Genomic DNA, 14,003 nt, shown 5'->3' with positions numbered 1-14,003 from the left:
GGCTAAACAAGGGTGCAGAATGACTCTTGCAAGCAAGGTGACCAGGAGTCAAAAAAGCCAGTGAGGACACCAGAGAGGGGACACCATGGAAACCTGTGTTGCAGCTGCCCCTCTTCTCCTCACCCCTCTTCTCTGCCTGAGTGATCTCTCAGCATCTTGTCTCACACTTACAAGGCAGGACATTATCTACAGCAGGATGAGCATATGTACAGACGGACTGTTCCTTTTGCATGCTTAGAGAGAGCAAGAGAAAGAAAGAGCGCGAAGACGGAGCAAGAGCCACACGCACGCACGCATCCAGGCATACAAGGGAGAAAGAGAAAGACACCTGGTCAAATTGAGGGGTGGGGGAAGAGGAAGAGGATTAAAAAAAAAAAAGAAAAGTATGTTTTCAGTAGACTTGACACAGCTTTAGTTCAGGCCAGAGAGCGCAATGTTGCATGAAGGAGGGGACAGGAAAGAAGGCGTTTCGCAAGGGCTCGGGTGCACAGGAGCGCAGGGTGAAGTGAGGAGAGGAAGGGGTTCTTCACAGGACACCAGTGTGCAGAGAGCTTCAGGTGACTTGCTCTGGTTTGTGGCTTTTTTCATTTGTTTGTTTTCAAAAGTATGAACTGGCTGAGCATCAGCTCACAAAAATGACCCAGGGCATCCAAAAAGTTAAGTGGCTATAGACACCGAAGCAGAGACCTCTTTCTGCAAAAGAAAGAAAGAGGAGGAAGGAGGGTGAGGGAGCACGGAAAAGAGGAAGGAGGAGAGAAAAGAAAAGGGATCTTCTGTTCGATTGGCTTTGCAGGTTTTGTTGGATTGTTTACGTTGCAGCATCCTCCGGCGACGCGATCCTTGCCGCTGCCCCGTTCTCTCCCTTGCTTTGTGTTGCCTCCTAGACAGTCGGTGACTTGACAGCCGGCTTGTCGGGTTTCGGATTAAATGTTGCTGAGTTTTCTTTGCTGTAATTTTTCCTCTCCCCCCTCTTCACTCCTGAACACACAAAAGTTGTGAAAGAAACAGTCCTCTCTCTCTCCCCCCCCGCCTCTTTTTTCTCTCTCCCCTCTCTTCGCTCTGTCTCCTGTATAACGCGTTTTATTTTGTGTGTTGTTGTTGTCGTCGTCGTCGTGTTGGGTTTTTTTAATTATTATTATTAATTATTATTATTTTTAATTTTGATCTGTATTAACATTTGCTGAGTAGGCAGAGCAGGGACGCTGCCAGCAGCCACAGTGGGACGGCCAAACTCATGGAGCCGTTGTCTACTCTCCCTGTGCCGGGTCCTGCAGGGTGCGAGAAAGGAGAGAAAAGAAGACACGATCACACACCGCCGGGCAAGGCGGGGGCAACGCAGAACACGGCGCTTCGCTGCCGGGCTGCTCCTGCGGCAGAGGGCCGGGGCTGCAGGGCGCAGCCGCCTTCCCGCTGAGGTGGGCCCACATCCGGCCCGACTGCTGCCGCCCGCCCGCCGACACCTTGGCACCCTCCCCTCCCGCCCGACACCCTGCCGGCACGGGGCTCTCCCCGAGCAACGCCCAGCCTGGAGAGACAGGGCCTGGAGCGAGCGGGAAGGCTCAGCCCCGGCTGCCAACCCCATCCCCATCTCACCCCTCGCTGTGCTTCCGGCTGGGGGCCGCTGGCTGCCCGGCGCTGGGCCACGGCTCACGCCTTCACACGACGTGCCCCCGGCCACCAGCCCCGCGCCTCCCCGCCCCACCACCTTCCCGGCGGCGGCCCCGGGACGCCAGGGCTCGTTGTCATTCTGCGCGGCGGCCAGCGCCCGTCGGCAGCCAGACACCGGCTCCGCGGGGGCCGATTCATCACAGCGGCCCGATCAATAAAACATGGGCCCAGCCAGCGGACGCCTCCCCTCCCAGGGGCTGCGCTGCAATTACTTATTTTTTAATCGGGGTGGAGGAAGGCTTCGCTGCTGCGCTTATGGCCCCATGGCACGACACCTGCGGGGCGAGGGCGCAGGGTGTGCCGGGGAGGTCGGTTTTTCCTACGGGTGGGAAGGGACCTCGCGCGCGTGTGCGGGCGCAGGCACGGGGGTCCGTCAGCAGGGGCAGGGAGGAGCGCTCTGCCGCAGCCACAAATAACGCAGCCGCGCTGCAGGAATATCAAGTGCTCCTGACATCTTCTCATCCCTCCTCTCATTTATGGGTTTCCTTTTCTGGGTGGCTTTAAAGGCAGCGATGCTGTTTGACATTCACCCAGGAATACCAGCAGCCTTGGCAGCCTTTTCCTTACTGTGGGGCGGGGAGATGCGCACGGCTGTGGTTTCACAAACGCATGCTCATCACGCCTATCTACACATAGGCGTAGGCATCTATGTACATTTATAGGCGTATTCACGTGAACGCATGCACACACACATCCACGTATACGTATATGTGTATGTATATGCGGTGCTTCAGGCAGAAAGGGTGCAGGAGGATGCTGAAGCGTGGAGATGGAGAAGAGCCTGTGTCGGGACTGATGCTGCTGTGGAAGACAGAAGACATGCTTACTACCGAGAAGAGGTATTTCCAACAGCAAGGGGTGAGCCAAAAAAATTGAGCCCCCTGTTCAGGAGAGCCCCACGGGACCGAAGTGCAGTCGCTCCCTCTCACAACCCGGCAGAGCTTACCAGGCTGCACTCTGCTGGGTGGAGCACGGGTGCCTTGGGCTTGCTCAGCAGCACCCTCGCTGTTAAAACTCCAGCTGGCGACTAAAAGGCAGCAAATCCAAGAAGAATGTCCCCAGAGCCCCTGAAATTCTGTAGCACTTTCATTTCTGTGATTTCTTCCTAATGTAGCCTGTCACTTACTAGATCAGCTGTTTGTGCCCCAATTCTATTCTTTCATCATTAAGTAAGTATGTGCTGAATTGTATGGAAAATTTATAATCCTTCTATGGCTTCTTTTTTCAGCTATTCCCTGCTCATCTTTTGTGGCTTGCCACACAAATCCTGGCTTTTCCACAAACAACACTAGCTTTTCATTCCTTGTGTGGGTGATGGGAACTTATTTCATCCTCTGAGCTGACGAACAAGTTCAAGTTCAGCTACTACACTTACCTGACCTATGTGTCAGAGAAAGCACCTTTCATGGTGAAATGACTGGGGGGAGGATGTTTGGGACCATTTTCATCCCATGTTGGCAGTGAAAAAGTCCCCAAATATGACTCCTCTGACCCAGCAAATAATCAAAAACACATAGGGAAGAGTGTGTTGCCCGCAAAAAGTTTTCAGACATCACAGTTTTAATATTTGGCTAAAATACTATCTAACGCATACACGGGCATGTATGTAGCGCATACATACGCGGCAACCAGCCCCCTCCTTGACACTTTCCTAGGGTGCACGTGTGATCAGAGCAAAGGGGGCACGCAATGCACATCTCGCACAGCAGAGGCACAGGTATGTTCAGCCTTGCCTGGGAACTGCTGCCTTAATACATGTACATGCATGGCTCTGGGGTTTGTGTGCTTGGGGGGGTGCGCGGGGACAGGGGTATGGTATGGTATGGTATGATATGGTATGGTATGGTATGGTGTGGTGTGGTGTGGTGTGGTGTGGTACAGTACGGTAAGAGATGAGCTTTCTGCAATAGCTAGGTATAGGGAGGACACACAAAGCGATGAAGGACTTGGGAGAGGGTCACACCAGCTTCTGCTCTACTTGAGTTTGCGTGAGTAAGCTTAAAGGTATCTTGACAAGCCAAGATACCCATCTCCACGGCCAAAAAGTGGTGTGAGCTGTATGTCCTCATGTTTCCCTGCCAGGCTCCCTGCATGTGCCAGTGAGGCGGTAGGGCTGGCGGCAGAAGCCTCTCCACCTGCAGTCCTGATCATCTTCTGCACACCACCAGCTGCGAATGCCAGCAGCTGTTTGCACCAGTGGGCTGCGGGTAGCTGTGCGGGTGCCAAGCAGAGCATTAAGCTGACCTGGAGCCACAGGGCCCGGTGTGGCTCAAAGCCACTGCACCCCCTGCACGTGACCCTGGGGGCTGCCCGTAATCTCTGCGTCTCACAGCGGGGCTAGCTGAAGTACGTGCCGTGTATATTGTAAAAATGTGGGAAGGCTATTCCATCACAGAATAAAATCTTGAAAGCTTTGAGAATTTAGGCTTTGGCGGGTGACACACACTAATTGCTCAAACTTAAAAAAAAAAAGAAAAGAAAATGATAGGAGAAAATAAAGTACTCGTCTCTGAGTGAGATTTTGTGCAGGAAGTAGAGTCTATTTTCAGTTTGCTCTACCACTTTCAGCCAGCTTTCCTAGCCACACCTCGGAACCGCCGTGCTGCGGCCTGGCTGGTGGCGACAGCCCACGTTTGCATGATGACTGCTGCGTGGGCCGCGTGCGCCGCTCATGTGGGAGCCGAGGCACCCACGTGCCAGTGGGTGAATGCCCACGCTGGGAGGGGGGAGGGAGTGCACCAGCCCCCTGCAGCGGCATGGGTCTGGTCACGTGCCTGCTGCCGAGCACGCGCAGGCGTGCGCGCACACAACCGCACCCCACACCTGCACACTCGCCGCTCCACCCACGCACGCCCGCAAGCACACCCATGCAGCCGCTCGGGTGCACGCAGGCACATGCACGTGCACAGGTGGGCACGCACGTCCGCGGGCACCCCCCAGGCACAGACTCGTGCACGCGCGCGCGCGCACACACGTCACACACACACACGCAATCACTCCCCTGCCCCCCCCACAACCACAGGCGGGCCCCTTGCGCCCAAAGACGCGCGGGCAGGTACATCCTCCCTGCACCCACCCGCGGGCAACGTCACCCCTCGCATCCCCCACCCCGGGGCAGGTACATGCCCCCTGCACCCACCCGTGGGCACCGCCATCCCGCGCACGCCCCACTCGCGACGCCGCGGTCTCCGTCGCCCCCTGGCGGCCGCCGCCGCCCCACGGCGACGCCCGCGCCCCTGCCCCGGACCCTCGGCTCCGGGCTCGGCCACCTCTGCCCTGGGCAGCGCCCGCCGCCCCTAAGGGGCCCTTCCCGCGGGCGCTGGGGTCTTCGGCAGCGATGATGACGACGATGATGAGTTAATATGACTGGCAGTATTTCACAAACAAGCCCTTAATGGACCCCACACCCCAAAGGGCCGAGTTGGGTCATGTTAATCAAACCAAGAAGGAACACGCTGAAAGCTGGCAAGGGCAAAACAACTGCCCTTCTCCTCCTGGCTCCAAACGCCGAGACACTTGGATACCCAGTGCAGATGCAGGTGGGCCCCCACCACGGTGCCTAATGCTGCCGCAACGGTGTCACCGGACGCTGCGCCCCGCGTTTCCGAGGGTTTGGCCGTGCCACGCGTCCAGTCAGGGCGATCGGCGTCGGTGTCACAGCACAAGGTAGCCTTGGCCGAGCTTTGGAGACCTGTAGCTCTCTCAGGGCTGGAGGGGACAACGTCCAGCCGCCATCCCATCCCTTTCCCCAAGGCAGGGTAACCCTTGCCACATCCTTAAATTTAACCATGGGAAAGACAGGGCTGTGCCACCGTCACCTCGCTGCTCCCACCCACCTGCGTGTAACGGCCCCCTCCACCAGCCTCGCACAGAGAGGCTCCAGGGCGCTTTTTCCCGACCCTTCTGGGAGAACAACCCCATATTCCTGCATGGGAATGTGAAGGGGCAGCGAGGCCCTTCAGCGTGGGGCTTCAGGTGCCTTCACCCTGCTGCCTCACCCTTCTGCAGGCAAACCCTTCCACGCGGCAGGAAGCGGAAGAGCGTGGTGCTGCGAGAGCTCCACCAGCGGCATCCGCTACCGCCACGGTTGCCAGACCTTTCCCAGCACACGGCCCCGTTTGCGTAGCACCTTACAAGCATCAACAGGGCAGGTGGAAGGATCCCAGGCTGGGTGTTTGCCTTGGGCTAGTTTTATTTTTTTTAAGTGGAAGAGCAGCAGCCAAAATACTTCTGCTGTGTTTGAGAGCAAAGCTCGAGGAGGGAAAAAATGTTTATTTTAATCATAAGAAAAAGAAAGCCATTGACTGTCCATCAGAACATTTTTCTGCTCTGATGCTTTGGCTCAGAGCCTTGCAACAGGGCAGAGATTTGGTCTTTCAGAAAAAGGTAAATAGCTACACAAAACTATCTGCCTTAACACCCTTGGGGAGGGGGTCCCCACAGACTTCACACACCTTGAATGACTCTCCTGGGACCGCCTCAGTGGGTCAGTGCTTTGGCTCCTCACCGGTTTTAGGCTCCCCCCTACAACTGGGCTTCCTACACTCCCTCCTCCCTGGAGGGCTGAAGCTAGGCTAGCGCACGCTTCACTATAGAGGACATGGGTACGTATGCCAGTTTGCATGGTATAGCTGTGATGCCTTTTTTTTTTTCTTTTTTCTTTTTGGTGTGTGTGATGGCTCATGAACTGCTCCTGCTGCTGTGAAGGGTGTAGGAAAAGACATGGCAAGCAGGGTAGCAGGGCTTGGGTGAGATGGTGAAAGGAGAGGGAAAAAGCAGAAGAAATTTGCTTACATTCACAGCAAACCACAGCAAGATTGCAAAGTCAAGAGCTGTTCAAAAACAGCCTGCCTCCAAGAGGAGCTCTACCACAAGAAAAGCCCAGCTCTACTGGGTCAGTCCCAGGATCTTGCCTAACCTTCAGTCCTGTGCCCTGCAGGTGCTGGCTGGGGGCCAGCCAGGAGCACACGGCCAGCATGGCATCACATTGTCCTGCCCCAGGTGCTTCAGACTCATCCCGAGCCAGCAGAAGCTGCACTCCAGGACAGATGCATTTTTTTCTTCTGTGAACTTGTCCAGTCACTTCTGGGCTGCCTGAAGACTTCCATATCCACAACCTCCCTCAACTTCTAAGGAGCACAGCGGCAGTCAGCTGCCAGCAGTGACATTATGGCCCCACAATAAATTGGGGTGTTATGTTCTCCTGTGACTTTTTAGGACCTTGGCATTAACAGAACACCTGGCACACTGCCCGTTACTAACTGCTACCTGAACTGGCTAGATTAAAACTGTCTCAGTCACTCCTCGCTCTGCGGTCTCCTCTGCGGACTACAGGTGAGCCAGGCTAAGGAAACTGCTCGGTGTGGGAAGAATTAGCTGGGGCGTGTTCAGATCTGCCTAGGAAAGAGAGAGATGAGCTTTTTCTTAAGGAAACTGTTAAGAAAGAAGCTACCCAGTGTCGAGAGATTGGTGGCCACTGAATGCTCCAGTCCTGCACCGCAGAGCTGCAGGTCTCCCCACCAGCCCTGGGGCACAGCTATCACCAAGTCCTCAGCGGATGCTACCCCGGCGGCTGCAGGGAGCACCGTTTAGTTGTGAGAGGACTTGGCATGATTCCCCCAAGGCTGAAGCAACTGAGACTCCAGTTGTGCATGCTCCGTGGCACAGGCTCAACTTCCAGAGACGAGGCTAGCTGCAGAAATCACCGAGAGGGGAGCAGACCTCTGACATCTGACCTTTGTGGGATGAATAAAAGGGCCCTTTTTTCTCCCTGCCTTTGAGCCTTGAATTTGTAGCGCCACAGGGCACTGCAACACACAGCCCCTGCGGCAGCAGTGGCCATGGTCAGAAGGCTGCTCGGTAGCCCTGTACATGCCCTGCCTCATGGCTGGCGTTGGCCCCTCAAAAAGGCTATAGTGCCCATTTGGGGCATCACCATGAGGAGGTGATGGGAGGAAGGGGTGACAGGATGGTAGGGGAGGAAGACTCCATCAGGTCAGAGGCATAGAAAAAGGTTGCTGTGATGAGGGATGAAAGAAGGGGGTAATATGGACTGAGCCTTATGCTTGTACCAACGCAGGGCTACAGCACAGGGAACGATAGCAGGGAAGGTCTTCAGCGGCAATGGCAACACGGGCACGCTCAGCTCAGGAGATGGAAGAGGGCAAGAGGAGGAGCTGTCAGCCAGGGTGAGGGTGGGGAAATGTAGGAGCTGATGCGAGCAGGTGGGCTGGATAGGTAGCGAGAACAGGTCCTGGGAGAAGGGGAGATGAAGAGAGGAAATTAAACCCTGATCAGGCTTAGGGAAGCGGGGATGGTGGGAGAGAGCTGGTGCAAGGGAAATGGTGGTGTTTATGGGAAGAAGGGGTCAGTACCAGGAACGCAAAGCCACGGGGTCAGTACCAGCGCGGGTCGGAACCCCCGGAGAAGCAGCGGGGACTCCTGCAGAGCCGTTCAGGCGCGGATGTGGTGCCAGGGCGAAGCTCAAACGCCAACCAACAAAGCGCGAGAGAGGCCGCGAGCCGCGCGGCAAGGGTGCTGCGAGCTCTGCGGCAGGCCGGCCGGCGGCACTCGCCCCCCACGGCCGCCCGCCCCCCGGGGGAGTCCCTGCCTTGCACCCCGCCGCCCAGCAGCAGGGCCGGGGCGGTCGCTGCCGGTCCCTCCCGGCCTGCTCGGCCACCAAGCCGCGGCAAGAGCCGGGGGAGCCGCGGGGGAGGCCAAACCGCTTCTTCCCCGCGAGATGGCGACCGAAGGCCAAGGAAAAGCGAAACTCCGTGCGCTCACCCGGCCCGCCTCTCGGGCCCAGGCAAGCCTCCGGCAAGGCCCTGGGGTCCTGCTCGGCAAAGCCCCCGCGGGACCGTGCTAAAGGAAGGGTGCCAGCCCTGCATGCTCTGAGCCACGTTTGCCTGAGGCGGCCCAGTATGGCCACCTTTTTGTGGCATGGAAGCTGGTCCCCATGGGTCTGCATCTCTCCACAACCACCGCACGCAGCGGTGTCCTCGGCAAAACCGCTTCGGGGGGCAGAGCTGATCTGCTGGTTGGTCATCCCCATCAAAAGCAAGGCATCGACCCATGGCAGTAGCAAGCAGCTGAGGAGGCTGCAGGGAGCGGTGGTAAAGTTTCTAGCCCAGCCTGCTTCCCCTACACAGATACCGGAGAAAAAGCGGCTTCGGAGAGACCTTATTGCAGCCTGTCAGTACTTAAAGGGGGATTATCAGAAAGATGGGGACAGACTTTTTAGCAGGGCCTCTAGCAACAGGACAAGCTTTAAACTAAAAGAGGGTTGATTTAGACTAGATGTAAGGAAGAAATGTTTCACCATGAGGGTGGTGAAAGACTGGCACAGGTTGCCCAGAGAGGTGGTAGATGCCCCATCCCTGGAAACGTTCCAGGTCAGGTTGGACGGGGCTCTGCGCACCCTGATCTAGTTGAAGATGTCCCTGCTCATTGCAGGGGGGGGTTGGACTAGATGACCTTTAAAGGTCCCTTCCAAGCCAAACCATTCTATGATTCTACAATATTCCCCCTTCTCTCCCCTCACTCTCTTTAGCTCCCTTTTGCAACACCACCAGCAGCCCTGAAGGGGCTCGTAAGAGAAGGGGATAGAGGCTGTTCCATGCCATGTAACCCTTGCTGAACAGGCAAACTAAGCCAGACTTGTAAGCAAATCTACAAGTCCTCCTGGTTGCACAGAGGCATGCCTCCAAATGCTGTGAGCAACATCATCACCGCCCCCAGCAGAGATTGAAGCTATGCCTTTCAAGATTCCCAACACAGACCTTTAAATAGGGTCATTTGAGATACAAGCAGAAAGCAGATGTATTTCTGGTCCATACCCAGAGGGAAAAAATCACTCACTCCTCTACACACTTCACACCCACATTCACCAGTCTAGGATATTCTGCTGGGTCCTGGGTGCCGTCATCTGAGTAAACCAAAATGGAGCTAGGAAAAGAGACAGCGGCTGCCAGTTTTTCTCTTATTTACATCAATAAGACTCCAGGTCTTGACATATCTGCAGTGCTGATGGAGGAGAGCCCACAGAGAATTTTCACAGGGCATCAGAGAGCTACAGGGTCCTTAGTTGCTTTGGGGAATCTGCTCTTGGGATCCTGTCAAAGAATGCGAGATAAAACCTGGTCTAAGAGTACAATCAGCCACCATGAGTTTCTAAATGGAAGTGAGGCCAGAAGGAGGCATGGGACAGGCTAGGAGGACTTGTCTGTATTGAGAAGGAAGGAGTGATTGTAAACCAAGTAGAGTTGGCCTGCTGCTTTTCCAAATGCTTTCCACCCGGAGCAGCTCTGGGCTCCATGCTGTTGACAGGCTGACTCTACTTACAGTGAAGGCTGGAGTCCTGCTTCTTGGGCAAAGAGGAGGACAAAAAATGAGGGAGGAGTGAAAAAAGCCAAACCTCTAAAAGGAGAAGGTGCAAGGGCGAGGTGGTGTGCACTGTACAGGTCTCTGTCATCTCACTCCCTGGGGCCTGGAGGGACCTTGGGTTTTACACTTGCCAACTCCTCTGCAGGAAGTAATTTTTCTAGTCTGTTGACTCTCTTGCCAGGGCTTCAGAAGATGAAATCTTTATTATCATGAAGGCTTAAAAGGGAGGAATACTGTTAATTCCATTTTCAAGGTCATACTTTGAAAGTTATTAATTTCTTTCTTCCAGGGCTTTGCACTCTGAGGCTTTAGGGATTAGCAGCTTCTACTTACTAGGGTTCATTTGGGGCTTTTTTCTTACTACTTTCCTGTCTGTCCCCTCCCGCCCTTCGAGAAGAAGACATGATTTTTTGCTCCCTGTTCTCAATGTTGAAACTATTTTCTTCATTACCTTGCTCGTACCCCATTCTCACTACCAGTTCTGCTCCTGTAATTAAAACTTGACTGTGACTGCAGTGGCAACAGGCTGGCTTTTCTAAAGGTGGAAGTACTGCTGTGTAAACTAGGGAGGATGCCCTCCAGCAACTCTCCAACAAGATTAAAGGAGACGTCTCTGGTGTCTATCAATCTTAGCACACGGTTTAATGTATTTCAGAATTTGATCATGCTGTTTTAGCACTGAACAGTTCTTCCCCATGTTTTGGAGCTCATTCATGGTGTACTAAGTACTCATCTATCATACCTCATGTCTTAGTGAAGATCCATTCTGTAGTGAAGATTCATTCTGTAATGCAGCTCACCTATCCTTCCCTAAGGTCTAAAGAGTATCCCTGAAATTGTATTTCTCTGAGTCTTTCTGAGAAGGTCATGGTGTTCAAGAGCTGGCTGCTTACAGGATTTATCCTGGAGCTGGTTTAGAGTACTCCTAGTCTAGAATTGAACTGTTATCCTGACCAGTGAGGCTGGTGGTGGCTAGACGACCACCTACGTTTCAAGGTTACACAGATCTTTCATCACCAGATCTGTCCTGTAGATATCAAAAAGCTCCAAGGTTTTCTCACAGCTGAAAAATAGTTCTCCCACCTTTTCCATTCCCCTAGGAGCTGTAGGAAATTAAAAAAAAAACCACAAAAAACCACTTGGCAAACTACTGATACAAAATTAGTTATTTAAAACTGCTTTGTCTTCAAATCATTAATCGAAGACTCTCATCCTACAAGCAACACACCAAAAAAAATACACAGCACAGACTTTTTCAGGGGCCATCACAGGGAAGATCTGAACTTTTTCTGCTTTTCACTTTCCTAGGATACAGGAATCCCACCTCTGCTCACCTCTCAAGCACATGTGTATGGCACAGCAGACCAAAGGTGATGCCAGCACAGTCTGGCGTCTCAAAAGGGAACAAAGAGCATAGCCCCCCCACCCAGAGCACATGGGGCCCTAGGAAGCAGGTTTGCTAATTGGAGACTCTGTGGAACCTCTTGAAAAATTAGTATTTTCATCAGATTTCTGTCTGTCTGTTTACCCACTTCATCCCTGCTATGGTTTTCCACAAGGTTTGCTGGATATTTGGCACAGGGCAGATTTGACTGTCTGTGGACAGAAATGAAGAGGGATGGGACACACTGAGGGGTGGCTGGAAAGGAGACTGGAGCAGAAGGAGGGCTAAATCAGGGTGGGAAGTGACCAGCATGCTTGAGGTTACTCTGGTACTGAAATCCAGCTGTTTTGCAGCCTCTGCCTTTCCTATCCTGCTCCTCTAGTACCTGCAGCACAGTGTCCCCCCAACCTGTCCTTGAGGTCTTCTTAGGGCCACCACTCCTCTCTGGGGTCTCTCTTGCAGTAAGCTTAGCAGAGATGTCCCCATCCCTCCTTGCCCAGGAGTAGAACAAGCTAGGAGGAGGTTTTAGCTACCCTTCATCAAGGGCAGCTTCTGAACAACGAGAAGTACAGGGCCTGTATCACGGGAACACTATAAACAAGCCTGTGCGCTTCTCTCAGCATTTCAGTGAATTAGAGATTTCACAGGAGTCAAGCTGGGCCCACAGACTGGTGCATGTCTCTAAAGCGTGTGGTCTAAGTAAATATTACTTTGTGTCATCTGTAGTTCTCATCCAAGTATGGATGCATGTATGTGTGTGCAATTCCAGAGTGAGACTCCTGGTCACCTTAATGCCCCAACAGTCCAAGCATGGCTTTAATGCCTGGAGCAGGCATGGGAAAAGCTGGAGCAGAAAGCCATAGTGGCTTCCCACAGCCCATTCCCAGACCAGTAATTAAAAAGGGAAAGTTACTACAGCTTTACACAGGCAGCTGAGCTGGCATGAGTTGGGGCAATAGAAAAGATGCCTGCAGCCACTTCAGTTCATCCTTTAGATGTTCTAGGGTGCTTGGAAATTTCTCAGTGACTGCGGGGTGTGCCTCCGAGCACGGGGCATGCGTGTACGGTGCGTAAGGTGACCTGGCTCAGGAGTGTACTCGTCCATCAGTGAGCATGCATATCTGCAACACCTACCGTAGAGGCTGCCTGGGCAGACCTCACTGACGCTATCTGGCTATAGCACATCCTTCTCCATGGCCTGACCCTTTGCTCCTGTCCATGCATTCATTCCCCAGATTGCAGAGGAACATGCAGGTGATGGTGGGGAAGGGCCAAGCGCATTTCTCCTTTGCTCCCCTTGCCACCAGCCCTCTCCCATTTACAGGGGAGCTCTGCTGACAGACCTGCTCGCCCACAGGAGGGAAGGCCTGCCAGGAGCACATTGCTTTTTCTGCAAGCCTGATTTCTTTGGAATGGCTGGCTTTTTCCCTGTGCACCCCTCCCTCCCAAATCCCACACCTCCCTGCTCTCAGCTGTTTTTGTTTTTAGACCGAGTGCTTAGACAGCTGTATTAATCATGCAAGCCCAGCCGTGTGTAATGTGCTTTATCAACAGCAGAGCAGACACTGAATGGCAACTGGTTCACAAGCGGGCCTGGTGTAGTGCCTGAGCTGGGAAGATAAACCTGCCGCTTCCCAAACCGACTTACCGTCATGGGTTAGTGAATGGAGAGGCTGTTCACTTGGGACAATAACCAGAGGGGAGGCCAATTTGTTAGGCAAATTCTTGAGTGGTTTACACTGAAATGGAAGGGGGAGGAGGAGGATAAAGGTGGGAATTACTCCTTGGTCATTTTCTCTCAGGGGTGGGAGCAATTTTTGTGTGTGCTTTAGGATTAAATCAAGACAACAGTTGCTGTTCTTCATCCTACTCCTTTCTGCCCTCCACACTTTGGTCCCAGTCAACCCAGCTGGCAGCTCAGCACAGCCAGCAAGGATAGCGAGAGGGAGAGAGCAAGGATTTAGGTACATCTGCTGTGCAAGTGGGTATAAGCTGCCTTCATCATCTCTAAGGAGGAAGGTTCAGCTGATGGCTTCAGAAACTCATCTAACATACAGATGGTATCAGGCTATGAGTATCCTGCAGGCAGAGGAATTTGTCTCAGAAGGGCTATAGCTTGCTCAAGCTCTGCTCTGCAGGGTAATCTGCCCATGCTACACCGCCAACACTATCAGTGTCCCTACCGGACAACTGGTTTTCCACAGCAGCTGCTCTTCCATGGGTTTGTTTCTAATCTCTGCAGTGCGGTTGTATGTTTTCTCCCCCACTGGTTTTACCACTCTCCCACATGACTGCTGTGCCCCAACCTCGTGTTTTGCAGGACTATTCTGTATGCATGCAAAGCCACACCTGTGACTAAACAGACCTTGAAATGTCTTCCCTACCCCAGTGCGAGGGCCCAGCTCGGAGGAGTATCTTTCCGGGACTTCCAGTCTCAGTTCCTACCCTCTGCTGCTGCTCTTCCTCACTCACTGGATTCTCCACAGCATTGCTACTGGAGAGGGTTATGCAAATATATGCAACCCAGTGCTCGTTTTGGAATAAATCAATCTAAATTAAAATTAATGAA

At 53.5% G+C, this 14,003-nt stretch overlaps 1 protein-coding gene across 2 annotated transcripts in view; it reads right to left on the bottom strand.

Moving 5' to 3' along the window:
* Positions 1 to 1,170: 1,170 nt before the first annotated feature.
* Positions 1,171 to 14,003, bottom strand: part of LSAMP (limbic system associated membrane protein) — a gene marked incomplete at its 3' end in the record, with an annotated part of 316,434 nt that continues 303,601 nt past the window's right edge. For both annotated transcript variants that reach the window (XM_082013989.1, XM_082013990.1), the window contains one exon: positions 1,171 to 1,268. In XM_082013989.1, the coding sequence (XP_081870115.1) occupies positions 1,171 to 1,268 (98 nt within the window). The remainder of the gene's footprint in view (positions 1,269 to 14,003) is intronic.

The sequence above is a fragment of the Phaethon aethereus genome (genome assembly GCF_964289735.1).
Source record: "Phaethon aethereus genome assembly, chromosome: 1".
Lineage (NCBI taxonomy): Eukaryota > Metazoa > Chordata > Aves > Phaethontiformes > Phaethontidae > Phaethon > Phaethon aethereus.
Note: the sequence above shows the minus strand (reverse complement) of the source record. Positions and strands in the feature narration are given on the sequence as shown.